This window comes from Zosterops lateralis (assembly GCF_965231275.1).
Source record: "Zosterops lateralis genome assembly, chromosome: 33".
Classification (NCBI taxonomy): Eukaryota; Metazoa; Chordata; class Aves; order Passeriformes; family Zosteropidae; genus Zosterops; species Zosterops lateralis.
The window spans coordinates 4,243,013-4,259,825 of NC_139793.1; the positions used below are offsets into that span (position 1 = coordinate 4,243,013).

At 60.2% G+C, this 16,813-nt stretch overlaps 1 protein-coding gene across 4 annotated transcripts; it reads left to right on the forward strand.

Annotated features, from left to right (window-relative positions):
• The first annotated feature begins 912 nt into the window (after positions 1-912).
• GANAB (glucosidase II alpha subunit) lies at positions 913-16,577 on the forward strand. 4 transcript variants are annotated; one of them, XM_083881470.1, is made up of 25 exons: positions 913-961; positions 1,734-1,823; positions 1,915-2,023; positions 2,492-2,619; positions 2,868-3,047; positions 3,385-3,438; positions 3,876-3,960; positions 4,069-4,153; positions 4,233-4,329; positions 4,992-5,172; positions 5,539-5,692; positions 6,829-7,064; positions 8,044-8,170; positions 8,412-8,491; positions 8,965-9,108; positions 9,748-9,844; positions 9,948-10,049; positions 10,837-11,080; positions 12,024-12,088; positions 12,194-12,270; positions 12,364-12,438; positions 12,860-12,973; positions 13,306-13,418; positions 14,925-15,025; positions 15,767-16,577. In XM_083881470.1, the coding sequence occupies exons 1-25, from the start codon at positions 942-944 to the stop codon at positions 15,874-15,876; spliced, it is 2,868 nt and encodes a 955-aa protein (XP_083737596.1). In that variant the 5' UTR covers positions 913-941; the 3' UTR covers positions 15,877-16,577. The 4 variants fall into 4 exon arrangements, with proteins under 4 accessions (XP_083737596.1, XP_083737597.1, XP_083737599.1 ...); XM_083881471.1 differs by lacking the exon at positions 3,385-3,438; XM_083881473.1 differs by lacking the exons at positions 913-961; positions 1,734-1,823; positions 1,915-2,023 and adding an exon at positions 2,070-2,094.
• The last annotated feature ends 236 nt before the right edge of the window (positions 16,578-16,813 follow it).

The following is a 16,813-nucleotide window of genomic DNA, read 5'->3' on the forward strand; positions in this document are numbered from 1 at the left end:
TTCCGGGGGGCTGGAGGGGGAATGGGGGGTCACAAAGGGGCTGCGGGCGAGGAAAAGGGGGATCGGAGGGGACACATGGGGAGGAGCCGGGCAATCCCAGTCAATCCCAGTGGATCCCAGTGGGGCCCGTCTCGGTCAATGCCAGTTTGGCCCTGTGTCACCTATTGGGTCCCAGTCAATCCCGACGGGGCCCGTCCCAGTCAATCCTGGTGAGCCCCAGAGCGTCCCAGTCAATCCCAGCGTGGCCCAGTCGATCCCCTGAGTCCCGCTTGGCCCCAGTCAATCCCAGTCGGCCCCAGTTTGTCCCAGTTCCCCCCCAGCGCCCCCGGCCCCGCTCACCACAAAGCCGCGGCCTGCCGACGCCCCGCCTCCCCGCGCTGATTGGCGGCCTGGCGTCGCCGCCGCTCGGCTCTCATTGGGTAATTCATCTGTCACTCAATGTGATCAGGCCGAGCAGGGCCAGAGATGATTATTAATTAGCTGCGATTGCCGTCAATCAGGAATTCGCGCTGTTGATTGGCTTTCCGGAAAAGGGCGGGGCGGAATCACCAGGGCGGTGGTTGCCATGAGCACGGAGGCGGGGCGTTGCCACGGAAGCCCTTGGGGCGGGGCAACGGGCCAAAGCAGCATTCTGATTGGTCGGTTTGGTGTGTCACTCAGAGTCCCCGCTCTTTCATTGGGTTTCCATTTACCCCCTCACGCTGCGTTCCCGCCTCTTCCCTGAGCCTCACTTTGATTGGGTGGTGCTTACATCGCTCAAGTATCACACGCGAATCACAACGTGAGGAGGGCGGGGCCTCCGTCTCCCCGGCAACCAGGTGAGGCGGGAACTCCGGGGGGAGGGCGTGGCCGGGGCGGGGCGAGGGGCGGGAATCCTCTCAGCCAATGGGAGGCGGCAGCGTCGGGCCGGGGGCGGGGTCAAGGGTCAGGCCGGATCCAAGATGGCGGCAGCGCCGGGGCGGTGAGCGCGCGCCAGGGGCCCGACCCCCCCCTCATCCCCCCCCGTGGGACCCCCGGGGTCACCCCCGACCCCCCCATGGGCCCTCTCCCCATAAAAAGCCCCCAGGACCCCCCTCCGGTCTCCCCGGCCGCGCCTTGAGCGCCCGGGACCCCCTAAACCCCCGGGCCTGGGCTGCGGCCCAGCCCCCCCACAGCCCCCCCCACAGCTCCGACCCCCCCTGTGGGACCCGACCCTCCCCAAACCCCCCGAGACCCCCCTGAATCCGCGCTGTGACCTCCCCTATGTCTCCAGGAGGGTTTGGGGGGTCTCTACTCCGGCTCTGACCCCCCCCCTCCAGTGCCCCCCCATGTCCTCCCCGCTGGTTTTTGGGGTCCGTGTCCCCAGATACCATTTGGGGGACCTTGAACCATCCCCCGTTCTCACCTGAGTTATTTTGGGGGGGGGGGCGGTCCCTGCTCCCCTTTCCCTCCCCACCGCTGATTTTGGGTCTCCCTGACTCCCCCATTCCCCTCCCTCGTCCCCTCTCCATGAGATGTGAAACCTCCCGAACCCCCCCGTACCCACCTCAGGGGGTTTTGGGGTATCCCGATGGGTTTTGGGGGGGGTTTCGCAGTGTTTTTGGGGTCTCTGACTCCCCCTGTGCCCCCCAGGTGGGTTTTGGGGGGGGTCTCGCGGTGTTTTTGGGGTCGCTGACTCCCCTGTGCCCCCCAGGTGGGTTTTGGGGGGTGTCTCACGGTGTTTTCAGGATCACTGACCCCCCTGTGCCCCCCAGGTGGCCGCTGTGGGTGACCCTGTGCCTCGGGGCCGCGCTGGCCGTGGATCGCAGCAACTTCAAGACCTGCGAGCAGAGCGGCTTCTGCAGGTGTGGGGAGAGGGGGGACACACCTGGGCAAGGGGGGACACGGCCCGGGGGGTCACTCAGGGCCCGTGTCCCCCCCTGTCACCTCCTGCAGGCGGCAGAGGCGGATCCAGCCCGGGAACTCCCCGTACCGGGCGCTGCTGGAGTCGCTGGAGCTCGGGCCTGATGTGGCCAAGATCCAGCTGGTCAATGAGGTCACTCAGGTGAGGGGACAGGAGGGACAGGGGGAGGTCACAGGGGTCACAAGATCCAGCTGGTCAATGAGGTCACACAGGTGAGGGGACAGGAGGGACAGGTGGAGGTCACAGGGGTCACAGGATCCAGCTGGTCAATGAGGTCACACAGGTGAGGGACAGGGCAGTCATGGAAGGGGGTCACTGTGTCCCTGACCCCCTCCTTTCCCAGGTGTCCAGGTGCCACCAGAGAGCTGTCCCTGCTTTTCCAAGGTGCTGGTGACACTTGGGCCATGTCCTTGTCCCTTTTGTGCCAGGTGTGCCCCATGTTCCTGTGTCCCCCACCCACTATTGCAGGGCTGGGTGACTCCAGGTGGCTCTGTCCAGGTGTGGGTGACCCTGGGGCTGTCCAGGTGACTCTGTGTCCAGGTGTAGGTGCCCGAGGTGACGCTGTCCCTGTGTCCCCGTGCCCCAGGTGAGCCTGTCCCCTCCCCACAGGTGCCATTGCTGCTGGAGGTGTGGGGGCTCAGCGGGAACATGACCCGGCTGCGCATCCAGGAACTGGCCCCGCTCCGGCCGCGCTTCCAGGTGCCCGACGTGCTGCTGGGGGAGCCGCCTGCTGAGAGGTGAGGGGACATGGGGACGGGGGGGGTCACAGTCACCTCTAACAGGTGAGGGGACACAGGAGGGTAGGAGGGTCACAGACACCCCTGAGAGATGAGAGAACAGGGCACTGCCATTCCGTGGTTGCCATTGTCCCCATCCTGGAGGGAACACACCATGACAAGAACACCCCAAACACTGGGGTGGCACTCAAACCAGTCTGGGCTTCTCTAGCACTGTCACACCCCCCCTAAAACCTTGTTGTCCCCAGGCTGGAGGTGACAGGCCGTGACGAGGGCACCCTGGAGCTGTCCCTGGGCACGGGGGGACACCGGCTGCTGGTGACAGAGCGCCCGTTCCGCCTGGACCTGCTGCGGCACCGGGAGCTGCTCTGCAGCGTCAACGCCCGCGGCCTGCTCGTCTTCGAGCACCAGCGGCGCCGCCGGGACTCGTGAGTGACCCGAAAAAACACCCCAAAAAACTCACAAAAACACCCCAGAAAAACCCCCCAAAAAACCCTGCAAAAAACCCCACAAAAAACCCCAAAAGATCCCCAAAAGACCTCCCAAAAAAAACCCCAAAACACACAAATACCTCCCAAAAAAAACCCCTTAAAAATTTTTTCCCAGCCTTGAGTACTCTGGGGTGGGGTGGGGGGTGTCCCCCAAAGCGCAGAAGGGGGGTCGGGGGTCGCCCCCCAATCCCCCACACTGAGGGAGGGTCCCCGCGGGTCGGGGGGGCCGCGCTGACTCTCTGTGTTTCTGTTTTGGTGCCCCCCAACCCCCCAGTCTGGCGGATAAAGTTAGTTCTGTGTGGGATAAGATCAAGAGCCTTTTCCGTAGGTAAATCCATGGAATCGCCGCCGTCTCTGCGCCCCCCAATCCCCCCCTGGACCCCTCCTCTAAAAGGGATCCCCCACCCCCATAACAGTGGGAGGGGGCAGGAACAGCTAGGGGGGCTTCAAATCCCCCCAACACGGGGGAGAAGGAGCAGCTTGGGGGGGTCTCAGTGGCCCCCAAAATTGGGGAGGGGGCCGGAGCAGCCAGAGAGGGTCTGTGCCCCCCAAAATTGAAGGGTCAGGTGCAGCCAGGGGGGGTCTGTGCACCCCAAAAGTGAGGAGATTCCCCCTCCCCACACCCCCCTAGAGTGGGCAGGAGCAGCATAGGAGGGGTCCAGGCCCCCCACCCCCGCCAAAATTTGGGGTCCTTGGGGTGCCCCGTGTCCCTGTCGCCCCCCTGCCCCCCCCTTTGGGGCACCCCAGGACCCCAAATTCCCACAGGGACCCCCCCAAGGACCCCCCAGGCGAGGAAGGAGCAGCACAGGAGGGACCCGAGGACAGCACTGGCAGCACCCACAGCCAGAAGGTGACAGGGACAGGGGTGGGACACTGGGATGGGACACCCCAAATGGAGCCCCTTCCCCTTTTTTGGGGTGGGGTCCTCCCGTTCCTGACAGGATTTGTTCCCCCCCAGCCTGCAGATCCCCCAGCAGAGCCCGAGGAGGAGCCGGGGGCGTGGGAGGAGACCTTCAAAACACACACAGACAGCAAACCCTACGGTGGGGACACTTGGGGACACCGGGAGGGGACACAGGGGGACACAGGAGGACCCCTCTGATCCGCCCCCTCTCCACACAGGACCCACCTCGGTGGGGCTGGATTTCTCCCTGCCTGGATTTGAGCACGTCTACGGCATCCCTGAGCACGCTGACAACCTGCGGCTGCGCTCCACCGAGTGAGCGGGGACACTGGGGACATTGGGGACTCTGTGGGGACATTGGGGACTCTGTGGGGACATTGGGGACAATGTGGGGACATTGGGGACACTGTGGGGACATTGGGGACAATGTGGGGACATTGGGGACTCTGTGGGGACATTGGGGACTCTGTGGGGACATTGGGGACAATGTGGGGACATTGGGGACACTGTGGGGACATTGGGGACAATGTGGGGACATTGGGGACTCTGTGGGGACATTGGGGACACTGTGGGGACACAGAGGGACGGGGGGACGTGAGGATACAGCAAGGAGATGGAGGGTGCTGGTGGCACTGAGGGGGTGGTGGCACTGTGGGAGGACAGTGACGCTGTGACGGTGACAGCAGTGGGGTGGCAGTGACAGCGATGCTGCGTGGGGGTGACAGTGACAGTGGCTTCATGGGGTGACAGTGACACCCTGGGGGGTGTCCCTGACTCTGTCACCAAGGGGAGTGACCTGTACTACCTGTACAACCCTGGGGGGATGTCCCTGATCTCCTGGCAATGTCCCTAACCCTGTCCCCATGTCCCTGGTGTCCCCAGGGGGGTGACCTGTACTGCCTGTACAACTCTGGGGGGATGTCCCTGACCCCCTGGCAGTGTCCCTAACCCCGTCCCCGTGTCCCTGCTGTCCCCAGGGGAGGTGACCCGTACCGCCTGTACAACCTGGACGTGTTCCAGTACGAGCTGTTCAATCCCATGGCTCTGTACGGGTCGGTGCCGCTGCTGCTCGCCCACCGGCCCCGCCTCAGCCTCGGCATCTTCTGGCTCAACGCCGCCGAGACCTGGGTGGACATCGGCTCCAACACCGCCGGGAAGGTCAGCAGGGGGATTTTTGGGGATTTGGGGGGGTCCTGGGTGGGTTTCGTGGGTGGGCATCAGCTCCAACACGGCCGGGAAGGTCAGGAAGGGAATTTGGGGGGGTTTGGGGGGGTCCTAGGTGGGTTTGAGGGGTCCTGGGTGGGCATCAGCTCCAATGCTGCCAAAAAGGTCTGTGAGGGGGGGTTTGGGGGGTCTTGGAGGGGATTTGGGAGATCTGGGGGGCTCTGAGGGGCCAAAATCAAGCTCCAACACAGCTGGGAAGGTCCAAGAGGGGGGCTTTGGGGTGGTCTGGGGGATTTTGAGGGAATATCTGGTTACTCCAGTGGGAATTCGGGGTTCCTGAACCCCCTGTCCCACCCCCAGACCCTTTTTGGGAAGCTGCTGGATTACATGCAGGGCGGGGGCGAGACCCCCCAGACCGAGGTGCGCTGGATGTCCGAGAGCGGCGTCATCGACGTCTTCCTGCTGCTGGGGCCGCGCCCGGCCGATGTCACCGCCCAGTACGCGAGGCTGACTGGTACGGGGCAAGGGGGACACCAGTATGGAACACTGGGGACACCCGTATGGGGCGTTGGGGGCACTGGGGACACCAGTATGGAACACTGGGGACACCCGTATGGGGCGTTGGGGGCACTGGGGACACCAGTATGGGACACTGGGGACACCCGTATGGGGCGTTGGGGGCACTGGGGACACCAGTATGGGACACTGGGGACACCCGTATGGGGCGTTGGGGGCACTGGGGACACCAGTATGGGACACTGGGGACACCCGTATGGGGCGTTGGGGGCACTGGGGACACCAGTATGGGACACTGGGGACACCAGTACGGGACACTGGGGACACCCGTATGGGACACTGGGGACACCCATATGGGGCGCTGGGGGCACTGGGGGCAGGGACAGCGGTATGGGACACTGGGGACACCAGTACAGGGCACTGGGGACACTCGTACAGGACACTGGGGACACCAGTACAGGAGGCTGACCGGTACAGGGCACTCAGGACACCAGTAGGGGACACTGGGATGGGGACAGGGACACCAGTACAGAGTCCTGACTGGTATGGGACACTGGGGACATTGGGGACACTAGGGACAAGGACACCAGTACAGGACACTGGGGGCACCAGTATGGGACACTGGGGACACCCGTATGGGGCGTTGGGGGCACTGGGGACACCAGTATGGGACACTGGGGACACCCATATGGGGCGCTGGGGGCACTGGGGGCAGGGACACCAGTATGGGACACTGGGGACACTGGGGACACTGGTACAGGACACTAGGGACACTGGGATAGGGACAGGGACATCGGTATGGGACACTGGGGACACCAGTACAGGACATTGGGGACGCTGGGATGGGGAAAACGGGACACTGGGAATTTTTGCCCTTCAGCTTTTCACAACCTGCTTCGTTCCCATTTTTCGGAGAATTTTTGAGGGATTTCTTAACTGTGGTCCTGCCCTGTTCCAGTTTTTAGGGTTATTTTCAGGAAATTTTAATCTTATTTCCACTTTTAGGGTCGTTTTCAGGAGATTTTCATCCTATTTTCATTTTTAGGATTATTTTATGTGATTTCTCCCCTCCAGCCCTGCCCCATCCCCGTTTCTGGGTCCATTTTTTGGGGTTTCACTCCCGTTTCCCCCCAGGCACGCAGGCGCTGCCGCCCCTGTTCTCCCTGGGCTACCACCAGAGCCGCTGGAATTACCAGGACGAGGCGGACGTGGAGGCGGTGGAGAAAGGCTTCGAGGAGCACGAGCTGCCCCTGGACGTGATCTGGCTGGACATCGAACACGCCGACGGCAAACGCTACTTCACCTGGGACCCCGCCAAGTTCCCCAACCCGCGGGGGATGCTGGAGCACCTGGCGGCCCGGAAACGCAGGGTGGGGATGGGATTGGGGTGGGATTTGGGGTGGGAATGGGATTGAGGTGGGAATGGGAGTGGAATTGGGGTGGGATTGGGATCCTGCAAAATTCCCCAACCCACAGGGGATGCTGGAGCGCCTGGCGGCCTGGAAACGCAGGATGGGGATGGGATTGGGAATTATGGTGGGAATGGGAATGGATTTGGGGTGGGAATGGGATTGGGTTTGGGGATTGAGGATTGGGAATGGGATCCTGCAAAATTCCCAAAGCTCTTGGAGTGATTGGCAGCCCGGAAGTACAATACAGAGTGGGGATGGGGTTGGGGATTGGGAATGGGGTGGGAATAGGATCCTGCAAAATTCCTAAATCCATGGGGGATGCTGGAGTGCCTGGTGGCCCAGAAATACAGGGTGGGGATGGGATTGGGGTGGGAATGGGATAGGATCCTGCAAAATTCCCAAAGCTCCATTTGTGCATTGGGATCGGGGATTTGGAACAGGATTGGGGATGGGATCCTGCAAAATTCCCAAATCCACGGGGGATGCTGGGGTGCCTGGTGGCCCAGAAATACAGGGTGGGGATGGGAATGGGATTAGGTTTGGGAGAGGGAGCAGGAGTGGAATTGGGATTCGGTCTGGGTTTGGGGTCAGTTGGGAATGGGATTGGGAATAGGAATGAGACTGGGGTGGGGAATGGGGTTTGGGATGGATTGGCATGGAGAACAGGGTCAGGAGCAGAGTGGGGGCTGGAAAATGGAAAACAGGGTTGGAATCAGACCAGGAATGGGCTGGACATTGGGATTGGGAGTTGGGGTTTCCCCAGCCCAGACAGTGACAGTGGGGACCCCACAAAGGCGCTTTGGGGTTATTCTGGCTGGTTTTGTGGCCGGGATTGGGATGGGGATGGGAATGGGGGAATTTGGCAACACTCCCTCGGACACTGACCCCCTGGACAGTGACCCCTGGTCACTCACCCCGCTGGACACTGTCCCCACAGATGGTCAGCATCGTGGACCCCCACATCAAGGTGGACGGGGGGTACCGGGTGCACTCGGAGCTGCGGGCGCGAGGCCTCTACGTCAAAACCAAGGATGGCAACGACTACGAGGGCTGGTGCTGGCCTGGTCAGTGGGGCTGGGGGGATTTGGGGGGTCCTGTGGGGTTTTAGGGGATTTTGGGGGGTGTTTGGGGGCTCATGAGGGGATTTTGGGGTGTCCCAGGGGGTGCTCCACATCAAAACCAAGGATGGCAACAGCTACAGAGGCTGGTGTTGGTCCAATCAATGGGGCTGGAGTGGTTTTGGGGTGGTTTTGGGGGGGCTTTGGGGTCTCCAGGGGGGTCACAAGCCTCCCCGTGCCCCCCCAGGCTCCTCGGCGTACCCCGACTTCACGAACCCCGAGATGCGCGAGTGGTGGGCGAACATGTTCGCCTTCGACCAGTATGAGGTGGGGACCCCCCAAAATCCTGCTCAGACCCCCCCCAAATCTCTGTCAGAGCCCCAGGACCCCCCTCAAAGCATTCCCAGACTCCCCAGAACCCTGGGAACCCCCAAAATTCCCCACCCTTTTCCCCCCCGTGTCACCCTCTTCCCTTGGGGCTTTTCCTTCTCCTCTTTTTGGGACTCTCCCCCAGTCTTTTTTGGGGGCACTTTGAGGAACCCTCAAGAAGTTTTAGGACCCTTCCCATATTTTTGATGTTTCCCCACTGATTTTTGGGGGAAAAAATCTTGTTTTAGGAGCTCCCCACAAATCCCTCCCCACCCTTTTCTCCCTCCCACTCTTTTCCCTTTTCAGAGACCCCTCTTTGGCTTTGGGTGACACCCTCACCCTGCCATGATTTTGGGGATCCTTTGGGGGGATTTCAGGACCTCCCCTCCTCATTTTTTGGGGGGTTTTCTGGCTGATTTTGGCCCCCGCAGGGCTCCACGGAGGCGCTGTACACGTGGAACGACATGAACGAGCCGTCGGTGTTCAGCGGCCCCGAGGTGACGATGCACAAGGACGCGCGGCACTTCGGGGGCTGGGAGCACCGTGAGCTGCACAACATCTACGGGCTCTACGTGGTGAGGACCCCCACAAAAACCCTCCAAAATCCCCCCCAGGGACACCCTCAAAACCCCACAGAGATCCCAAAAAATTCTGACCTCCCAGAGCCCCTCAAACCCCTTTAGGACCCTCTCAAACACCTTTTGGGCCCCTCCAATTCCCCATTCATTTCCCCCCAGATCCCCCCAGGTCCCCCCAAACCCCTTCAAGGCCCCTGAGCCCTTTTAGGACCCCCCAAAAGGCCCCCACAAGCCTCTTTTAGGACCCCCCAAACCCCCTTTAGGCCCTCCCAAACCCCCTTTAGGACCCCCCCAAACCTTCTTATTTCCCCCCAATTCCCCCTTCATTTCCCCCCAAACCCATTTAGGCCTGCACAAACCATCTTTAGCCCCTCTGAAACATTTTTAGGTCCCCCAAACCTCCTTTAAGACCCCCCAAAACCCTTTCATGTCTCCACAAACCCTTTTAGGTCCCCCCAAACCCTTTTAAGCCCCTCCAAACCCCTTGTAGGCCCCCAGAAACTCCTTTAGGACCCCCCAAACCTTCTCATTCCCCCCGATTTCCCCCTTAACTTATTCCCAAACCCCTTTAGCCCTTCCAAACCCCTTTTTGGGGTCAGGTTTGGGGTGTCTGAGCCCATTTTTTGCTGTTCCCAGCACCAGGCCACGGCCGAGGGGCAGATCCGGCGCTCGGGGGGGCGGCTCCGGCCCTTCGTGCTCAGCCGCGCCTTCTTCGCCGGCTCCCAGCGCTACGGTGAGGACCGGGGGGAAATCCCGGGATTTTGGGCAAATCTTGGAATTCTGGGGAGGCCCCAGGATGGAGGGGAACCCCCCTGACTCCCCCCAAACCCCCCCAGGTGCTGTTTGGACCGGGGACAACACGGCCGATTGGGACCATCTGAGGATCTCCATCCCCATGTGCCTGAGCTTCGGGCTGGCCGGGCTGGCCTTCTGTGGGGGTGAGCCAAACTGGGAGTGCTGGGAGTGCTGGGAATGGGGTCAGGGCCTGGGGTAGGGGATAGGGAATGGGGTCAGGGATTGGGGTCAGGGGTTGGGGTCAGGGATTGGGGTATAGGATAGGGGATGGGGTCAGGGATTGGGGTACAGGATAGGGGATGGGGTCAGGGATTTGGGAATGGGGTCAGGGATTGGGGATGGGGTCAGGGCATGGGGTAGGGGATAGGGAATGGGGTCAGGGATTGGGGATGGGGTCAGGGATTGGGGTATAGGATTGGGGATGGGGTCAGGGATTGGGGATGGGGTCAGGGATTGGGATTGGGGTCAGGGATTGGGGATGGGGTCAGGGATTGGGGTATAGGATTGGGGATGGGGTCAGGGATTGGGGATGGGGTCAGGGATTGGGGTATAGGATAGGGGATGGGGTCAGGGGTTGGGGATGGGATCAGGGATTGGGATTGGGGTCAGGGATTGGGGATGGGGTCAGGGATTGGGGTATAGGATAGGGGATGGGGTCAGGGATAGAGATCAGAACTTGGGATCTGGAATGGGAATGGGACCAGAATTGGGATCTGGATCATGACCAGGATCTAGGATCAGAGTTGGGACCAGGATTGGGACCAGGACTGAGATCTGGGATCAGGATTGGGACCAGGACCTGGGACCAGGATTCAGGCTCAGAACTGGGACCAGGACTGGGATCTGGGACAGGATCAAGATCAGGACTGGGATCAGGATCAGGCCCATGCCCAGGATCCAGGCTCACTCCCCCACTTGTCCCGTTCCCAGCGGACGTGGGCGGGTTTTTCCAGAACCCGGGCCCGGAGCTGCAGGTGCGCTGGTACCAGGCCGGGGCCTTCCAGCCCTTCTTCCGGGCCCACGCTCACCTGGACACGGCGCGGAGGGAGCCGTGGCTGCTGCGCCCCGAGCACCTGGACATGGTCAGGGCCGCCCTGCGGCGCCGCTACGCCCTGCTGCCCCTGTGGTACACGGCCTTCTACCGCTGCCACCGCCAGGGCATCCCCGTCATGAGGTGTGGGAGCTTAAAAACCTGAAATCTATCCCAAAAATCCACCTGAGATACAGCAAATCCTATCTGGGATAACCCCAAACCCCTCTCATCCCGGGCTTTCTACCACTGCCACAGCCAGGGCATCCCCGTCATGAGGTGTAGGGGCTTAAAAACCTGAAATTCACCCCAAAATCCTACCTGGGATAACCCCAAACCACCCCTTACCACTGCCACAGCCAGGGCATCCCCGTCATGAGGTGTGGGGGCTTAAAAACCTGAAATCTACCCCAAAAATCCACCTGAGATATCCAAAATTCAACCTGGGATAACTCCAAACCACCCCCGACCGCTGTCACAGCCAGGGAATCCCCATCATGAGGTGTGGGAGCTTAAAAACCTGAAATTCACCCCAAAAACCCACCTGAGATATCCAAAATCCTACCTGGGATAACCCCAAACCCCTCTCATCCCGGGCTTTCTACCACTGCCACCGCCAGGGAATCCCCGTCATGAGGTGTGGGGGCTTAAAAACCTGAAATCTACCCCAAAAATCCACCTGAGATATCCAAAATTCAACCTGGGATAACTCCAAACCACCCCTGACCGCTGTCACAGCCAGGGAATTCCCATCATGAGGTGTGGGAGCTTAAAAACCTGAAATTCACCCCAAAATCCTACCTGGGATAACCCCAATCCTGATGTGGTACATGGTTTTCTACCACTGCCACAGCCAGGGAATCCCCGTCATGAGGTGTGGCACCCCAAAACCCTCAAATCCATCCCAAAAAACCTGTCTGGGTAACCTTAAATCCATCCATGACAACCCCACATCCCCCATACCCAAACCTCTGACCCCAAACCCTGCAGACCTCAAATCCCTGACCCCAAACCCCCAAATCCCCCTGACCCAAAACCCCCAAAATGCCCCCAAATCCCCTGACCCCAAACCCTTCTGTCCCCCCAGACCCCTGTGGATGGAATTCCCAGACGACTCCCACACCTTCGCCATGGATGACCAGTACCTGCTCGGTGAGGGGGACTCCCTGAACTCCCTTTTTGGGGTCCCTGACTCCTTTTAAGATCCCTTTTTGGGGTCATTTTTGGGGTTTCCCCTGGCTGACCCCTGTCCCCCAGACCGGGTGCTCCTGGTGCACCCCGTGACGGAGTCGGGCGCTCGCGGGGTCAACGTGTACCTGCCCGGGGAGGGAGAGGTGAGTCAGGGGTTTTTGGGGGGGGTTTGGGGTTTTTTTTAGGAGTTTTTTGGGGTGCAGGACTCCCCCTGAACCCCAAATTTCACTTCCCAGGTCTGGTACGATGATGAGACCCACGAGCAGTACCGGGCACCTCAGACCCTCTATGTGCCGGTCACCCTCAGCAGTGTGAGTTTTTAGGGGGGCTTAAGGGGTTTGGGAGGGGGTTGGGACCCCAAAACTCCCAGGAGACCCTAAAACTCCCCCTGGGCACCCCAAAATTCCTCCTGGACACCCCAAAACCCTCCCCTGATCCCCCTGTTCCTGCTTGGGGAGGGTGGTGCTCATCATCCTCAGCTCTGTGGGTTGTCTGGGGGGGCTCAAGGGATTTGGGGAGTGGTTTGGGACCCCAAAAATCTCCCTGGAGACCTCAAAAACCTCCTGGATTCCCCCCAGATCCCTGTGTTCCAATGGTGGGGTACAGTGGTAAAAATCACCTCAAGCACTGGGGGTGACCTGGGCGATTTGGGGTTTTTTTGGGGAGGAGTTTGGGGGGATTTTGGGTTTTTTTATGGGGTTTTGGGGTGCTGACCCCCTGGTGCCCCCCCAGATCCCGGTGTACCAGCGAGGAGGGACGGTGATCCCGCGCCAGGACCGGCCTCGCCGCTCCACCGAGGCCATGAAGGGCGACCCCTTCACCCTCTACGTGGCCCTGAGCCTCCAGGTGAGTGCAGGGACCCCAAAAACCCTCCCAGGTAAGTGTGGGGACCCCAAAAACCCACTCAGGTGAGTGTGGGGACCCCAAACTCTCCCCCAGGGACCCCGAAAACTCTCAATGAGACCCACAAAAACTCTCTGAGATACCCCCATACCCCATATTTGCCTCCCACATCCCTCTAGGAACCCCACAAACCCCTCAAGACTCTTCCCCAATCCTCTGAGATACCCCCAGGGACCCCAAAAACCCTTCCAGGGACCCCCAAACACCCCCCAGGATCACCTCAAACCCTTCTAGGACCCCCCAAGAACCTCCCCAAACCCCGTTTTATCCCCCAGGGCACGGCACAGGGGGAGCTGTATTTGGATGACGGGATCAGCTTCGACTACGCCACCAAAAACGAATTCCTGCACCGGCATTTCCACTTTGCCAATGGAACCCTCACCTCCAGGTACCCAAAATATCCCAAAAACAGCCCTAAAATATCTCAAAAACCCAGCCAGAAACAGCCCCTAGGCACCCTGACTGCCAAGTACCCCAAAAACTAATTTTTGCATCAGCACTTTTGCTTTGCCAATGGTACTCTAATCTCCAGATACCCCAAATATATCCTAAAATACCCCAAAAACACACTCAAAACCAGCCCCTGGGCACCCTCGCAGCCAGGTACCCAAAGATAACTTAAAAATACCCTAAAGTGTCTTCAGAACTGCCCCAAAACACCTCCAATGACCCTCACAGCCAGGTACCCAAAACAGCCTAAAAAAAAAAGGAAAAGGGGAGGAAATGTGAGGGGAAAAATAGTGGGAAAACGTGAGGGGGGAAAAGGGCAGGAAACGTGAGGGGAGAAAAAGGGCGGGAAACGTGAGGGGAGAAAAGGGCGGGAAACGTGAGGGGACAAAAAGGGCGGGAAACGTGAGGGGAGAAAAGGGCGGGAAACGTGAGGGGGGAAAAGGGCGGGAAACGTGAGGGGACAAAAAGGGCGGGAAACGTGAGGGGAGAAAAGGGCGGGAAACGTGAGGGGAGAAAAAAGGGCGGGAAACGTGAGGGGGGAAAAGGGCGGGAAACGTGAGGGGAGAAAAAAGGGCGGGAAACGTGAGGGGAGAAAAAGGGCGGGAAACGTGAGGGGGGAAAAAAGGGCGGGAAACGTGAGGGGAGAAAAAAGGGCGGGAAACGTGAGGGGACAAAAAGGGCGGGAAACGTGAGGGGAGAAAAAAGGGCGGGAAACGTGAGGGGACAAAAAGGGCGGGAAACGTGAGGGGGGAAAAAAGGGCGGGAAACGTGAGGGGGGAAAAGGGCGGGAAACGTGAGGGGGGAAAAGGGCGGGAAACGTGAGGGGGGAAAAGGGCGGGAAACGTGAGGGGGGAAAAAAGGGCGGGAAACGTGAGGGGGGAAAAGGGCGGGAAACGTGAGGGGGGAAAAGGGCGGGAAACGTGAGGGGAGGAAAAAGGGCGGGAAACGTGAGGGGAGGAAAAAGGGCGGGAAACGTGAGGGGAAAAAAGGGCGGGAAACGTGAGGGGATAAAAAGGGCGGGAAACGTGAGGGGAGAAAAAGGGCGGGAAACGTGAGGGGAGAAAAGGGCGGGAAACGTGAGGGGGGAAAGGGCGGGAAAACGTGAGGGGACAAAAAGGGTGGGAAACGTGAGGGGAGGAAAAAGGGCGGGAAACGTGAGGGGAGAAAAAGGGCGGGAAACGTGAGGGGGGAAAAGGCCACAAATAACTCAAAATACTGAAAAATGCCCCCTCCCAAATCCACCCGAAAACAATCCTTGGAAACCCTCATAGCCAGGTAGCCAAAATACCCACAAAAATGGCCCCAAAACACCCTTCAACCCCCTTGTTTCTCCTGCGCCCTGTCTGTGATGGGGTTGAGGGGTCTGTGGGGATTTTGGGGGGATTTTTGGGTGGATTTTGAGGGGCTGTGACACCCCCTGTGACCTTCCTGTTCCCCCCTCCAGCTCCGCTGACCCCCGCGGGTCCATGTCCACTCCGGCCTGGCTGGAGCGAGTGGTCATCCTGGGCGTGGGGCGGCCGGAGAGCGCCGTGCTGACCACCCACGGTAAGGGGGGGATTTATGAGGATTTTTTTTGGGTTTTAGGATGGATTTTGAGAGGTTTCTGGGGGGGGGGGGTTGGAGGGGTCACCCTGAGGGTGGGGCGGCTGGAGGATGGACAATGAGAGGAGGGTGGCAGGGTGGGATTTTAGGGAATCCTGAGGAGATTTTGGGGTCCCTGAGGGAGGATTTGGGATTTTCAAGGGAGTGGTGGTGTCCTTGAGAGAATTTTGGGTTTCTGAGTGGAATTTGTGGGATCCCTGAGGGGAATTCAGGGTCCCTCAGGTGGAATTTGGGATCCCTGAGGGGAATTCAGGGTCCCTCAGGTGGAATTTGGGATCCCTGAGGGGAATTTGGGATCCCTGAGGGGAATTCAGGGTCCCTCAGGTGGAATTTGGGATCCCTGAGGGGAATTCAGATAGAATTTGGGATCCATGAGGGGAATTCAGGGTCCCTCAGGCGGAATTTGAGTTTTGTGAGGGGCATTTTGGGTTCCTGATGGGTTTTCAGCATCCGTGAGCTGGAGTTCTGGGGTCCCTCAAGGCTTTCTGTGTTCCTCATGGGTTTTTTGGGAATCCTTGAGCTGGAATTTGGGATCCCTGAGGGGAATTCAGGTAGAATTTGGGATCCCTGAGGGGAATTCAAGGTCCCTCAGGCAGAATTTGGGATCCCTGAGGAGAATTCAGGGTCCCTCAGGCGGAATTTGGGATCTCTAACCCCGGAATTTCGCTGTCTCCTCCTCCCCAGACGGTTCCCAGAGGCCTCTGCAGTTCCAGCACGACCCCGAGCGCTCGGTGCTGACCCTGCGGCGCCCCGGGGTCCCCATCGGGGCCGACTGGAGCATCTCCCTGCGATAATGGACGGGGGGGGCCCCCGGACCAACCCCCCAAATCCCCCCTCCTGAACGCCCCGGGCCCCCCCAGAGCCCCCCAAAATCCCCTCCCCCAAACAAAACCAACCCCACGGCGGCCGCTGCTGTTTGAAGACCCCCAGAATTGGGGGGTGGAGGGGGGTTTGAGTCCCCCAAAATAAGGTTGACCCCCCCCCCAAAATGAGGGGTGAGACCCCCTGCACAAAATGAGGATTGAGCCCCCCCAAATGAGGGGTCAGAACCCCCCCAAATCAACGGTTGAGCCCCCCCTCTGCATTTTACCCCAAATTTGGGGGAGTTTGGGGGTCTCTGAGCCCCCAGATTTGAGGCTGGGGGATGACTCTGCCCCCCTCCCCAAATTGGGGAGGTTTGGGGGGGACTCAGCCCCTTAAATGGAGGGAATCCCCCTCCTCAAATTGGAGGGGTTTGGGGGCTCTGACCCCTCTATATTGGGGGTCCCCTCCCCAAATTTTGGGTGGGGGTCGCATCGAGGGGGGAGTTGGGGACCAAGGCTCTGTGTGTGCGCCCCCCCCGCGCCCCCTCCCCCCAATTTTCCACCCTTTCCCCACCCCCGGGGGGGGGTCAAAGGGGGGATTTTGGGGACCCCTCCCCTTCTTTGGGGGGGAGGGGGCGCAGAGCCGGGTCCCCCTCCCGCGGCACGGGGGAGTCTGGGGGGGAGGGAGGCGGGGGGGGGGGAGAAGGCGCGGAGCCGCGCGGAGTTTTGATAAAACACGAAATAAAACCAAATTAAAAAAACCTGGGAATTTTGGGGGAATTTCGGAATTCCCGAGCGGGGAGGGGAGGGAAAGGAGAGCGGAACTTTTCTTGCGACTCCCGGAATTCTCAACCGGGAGGGGAACACTGGAAGGGCGGACCGGAAGTGGCCGTCAGACCGGAAGTGCAGCCCCACCGGAGCCTCCGCG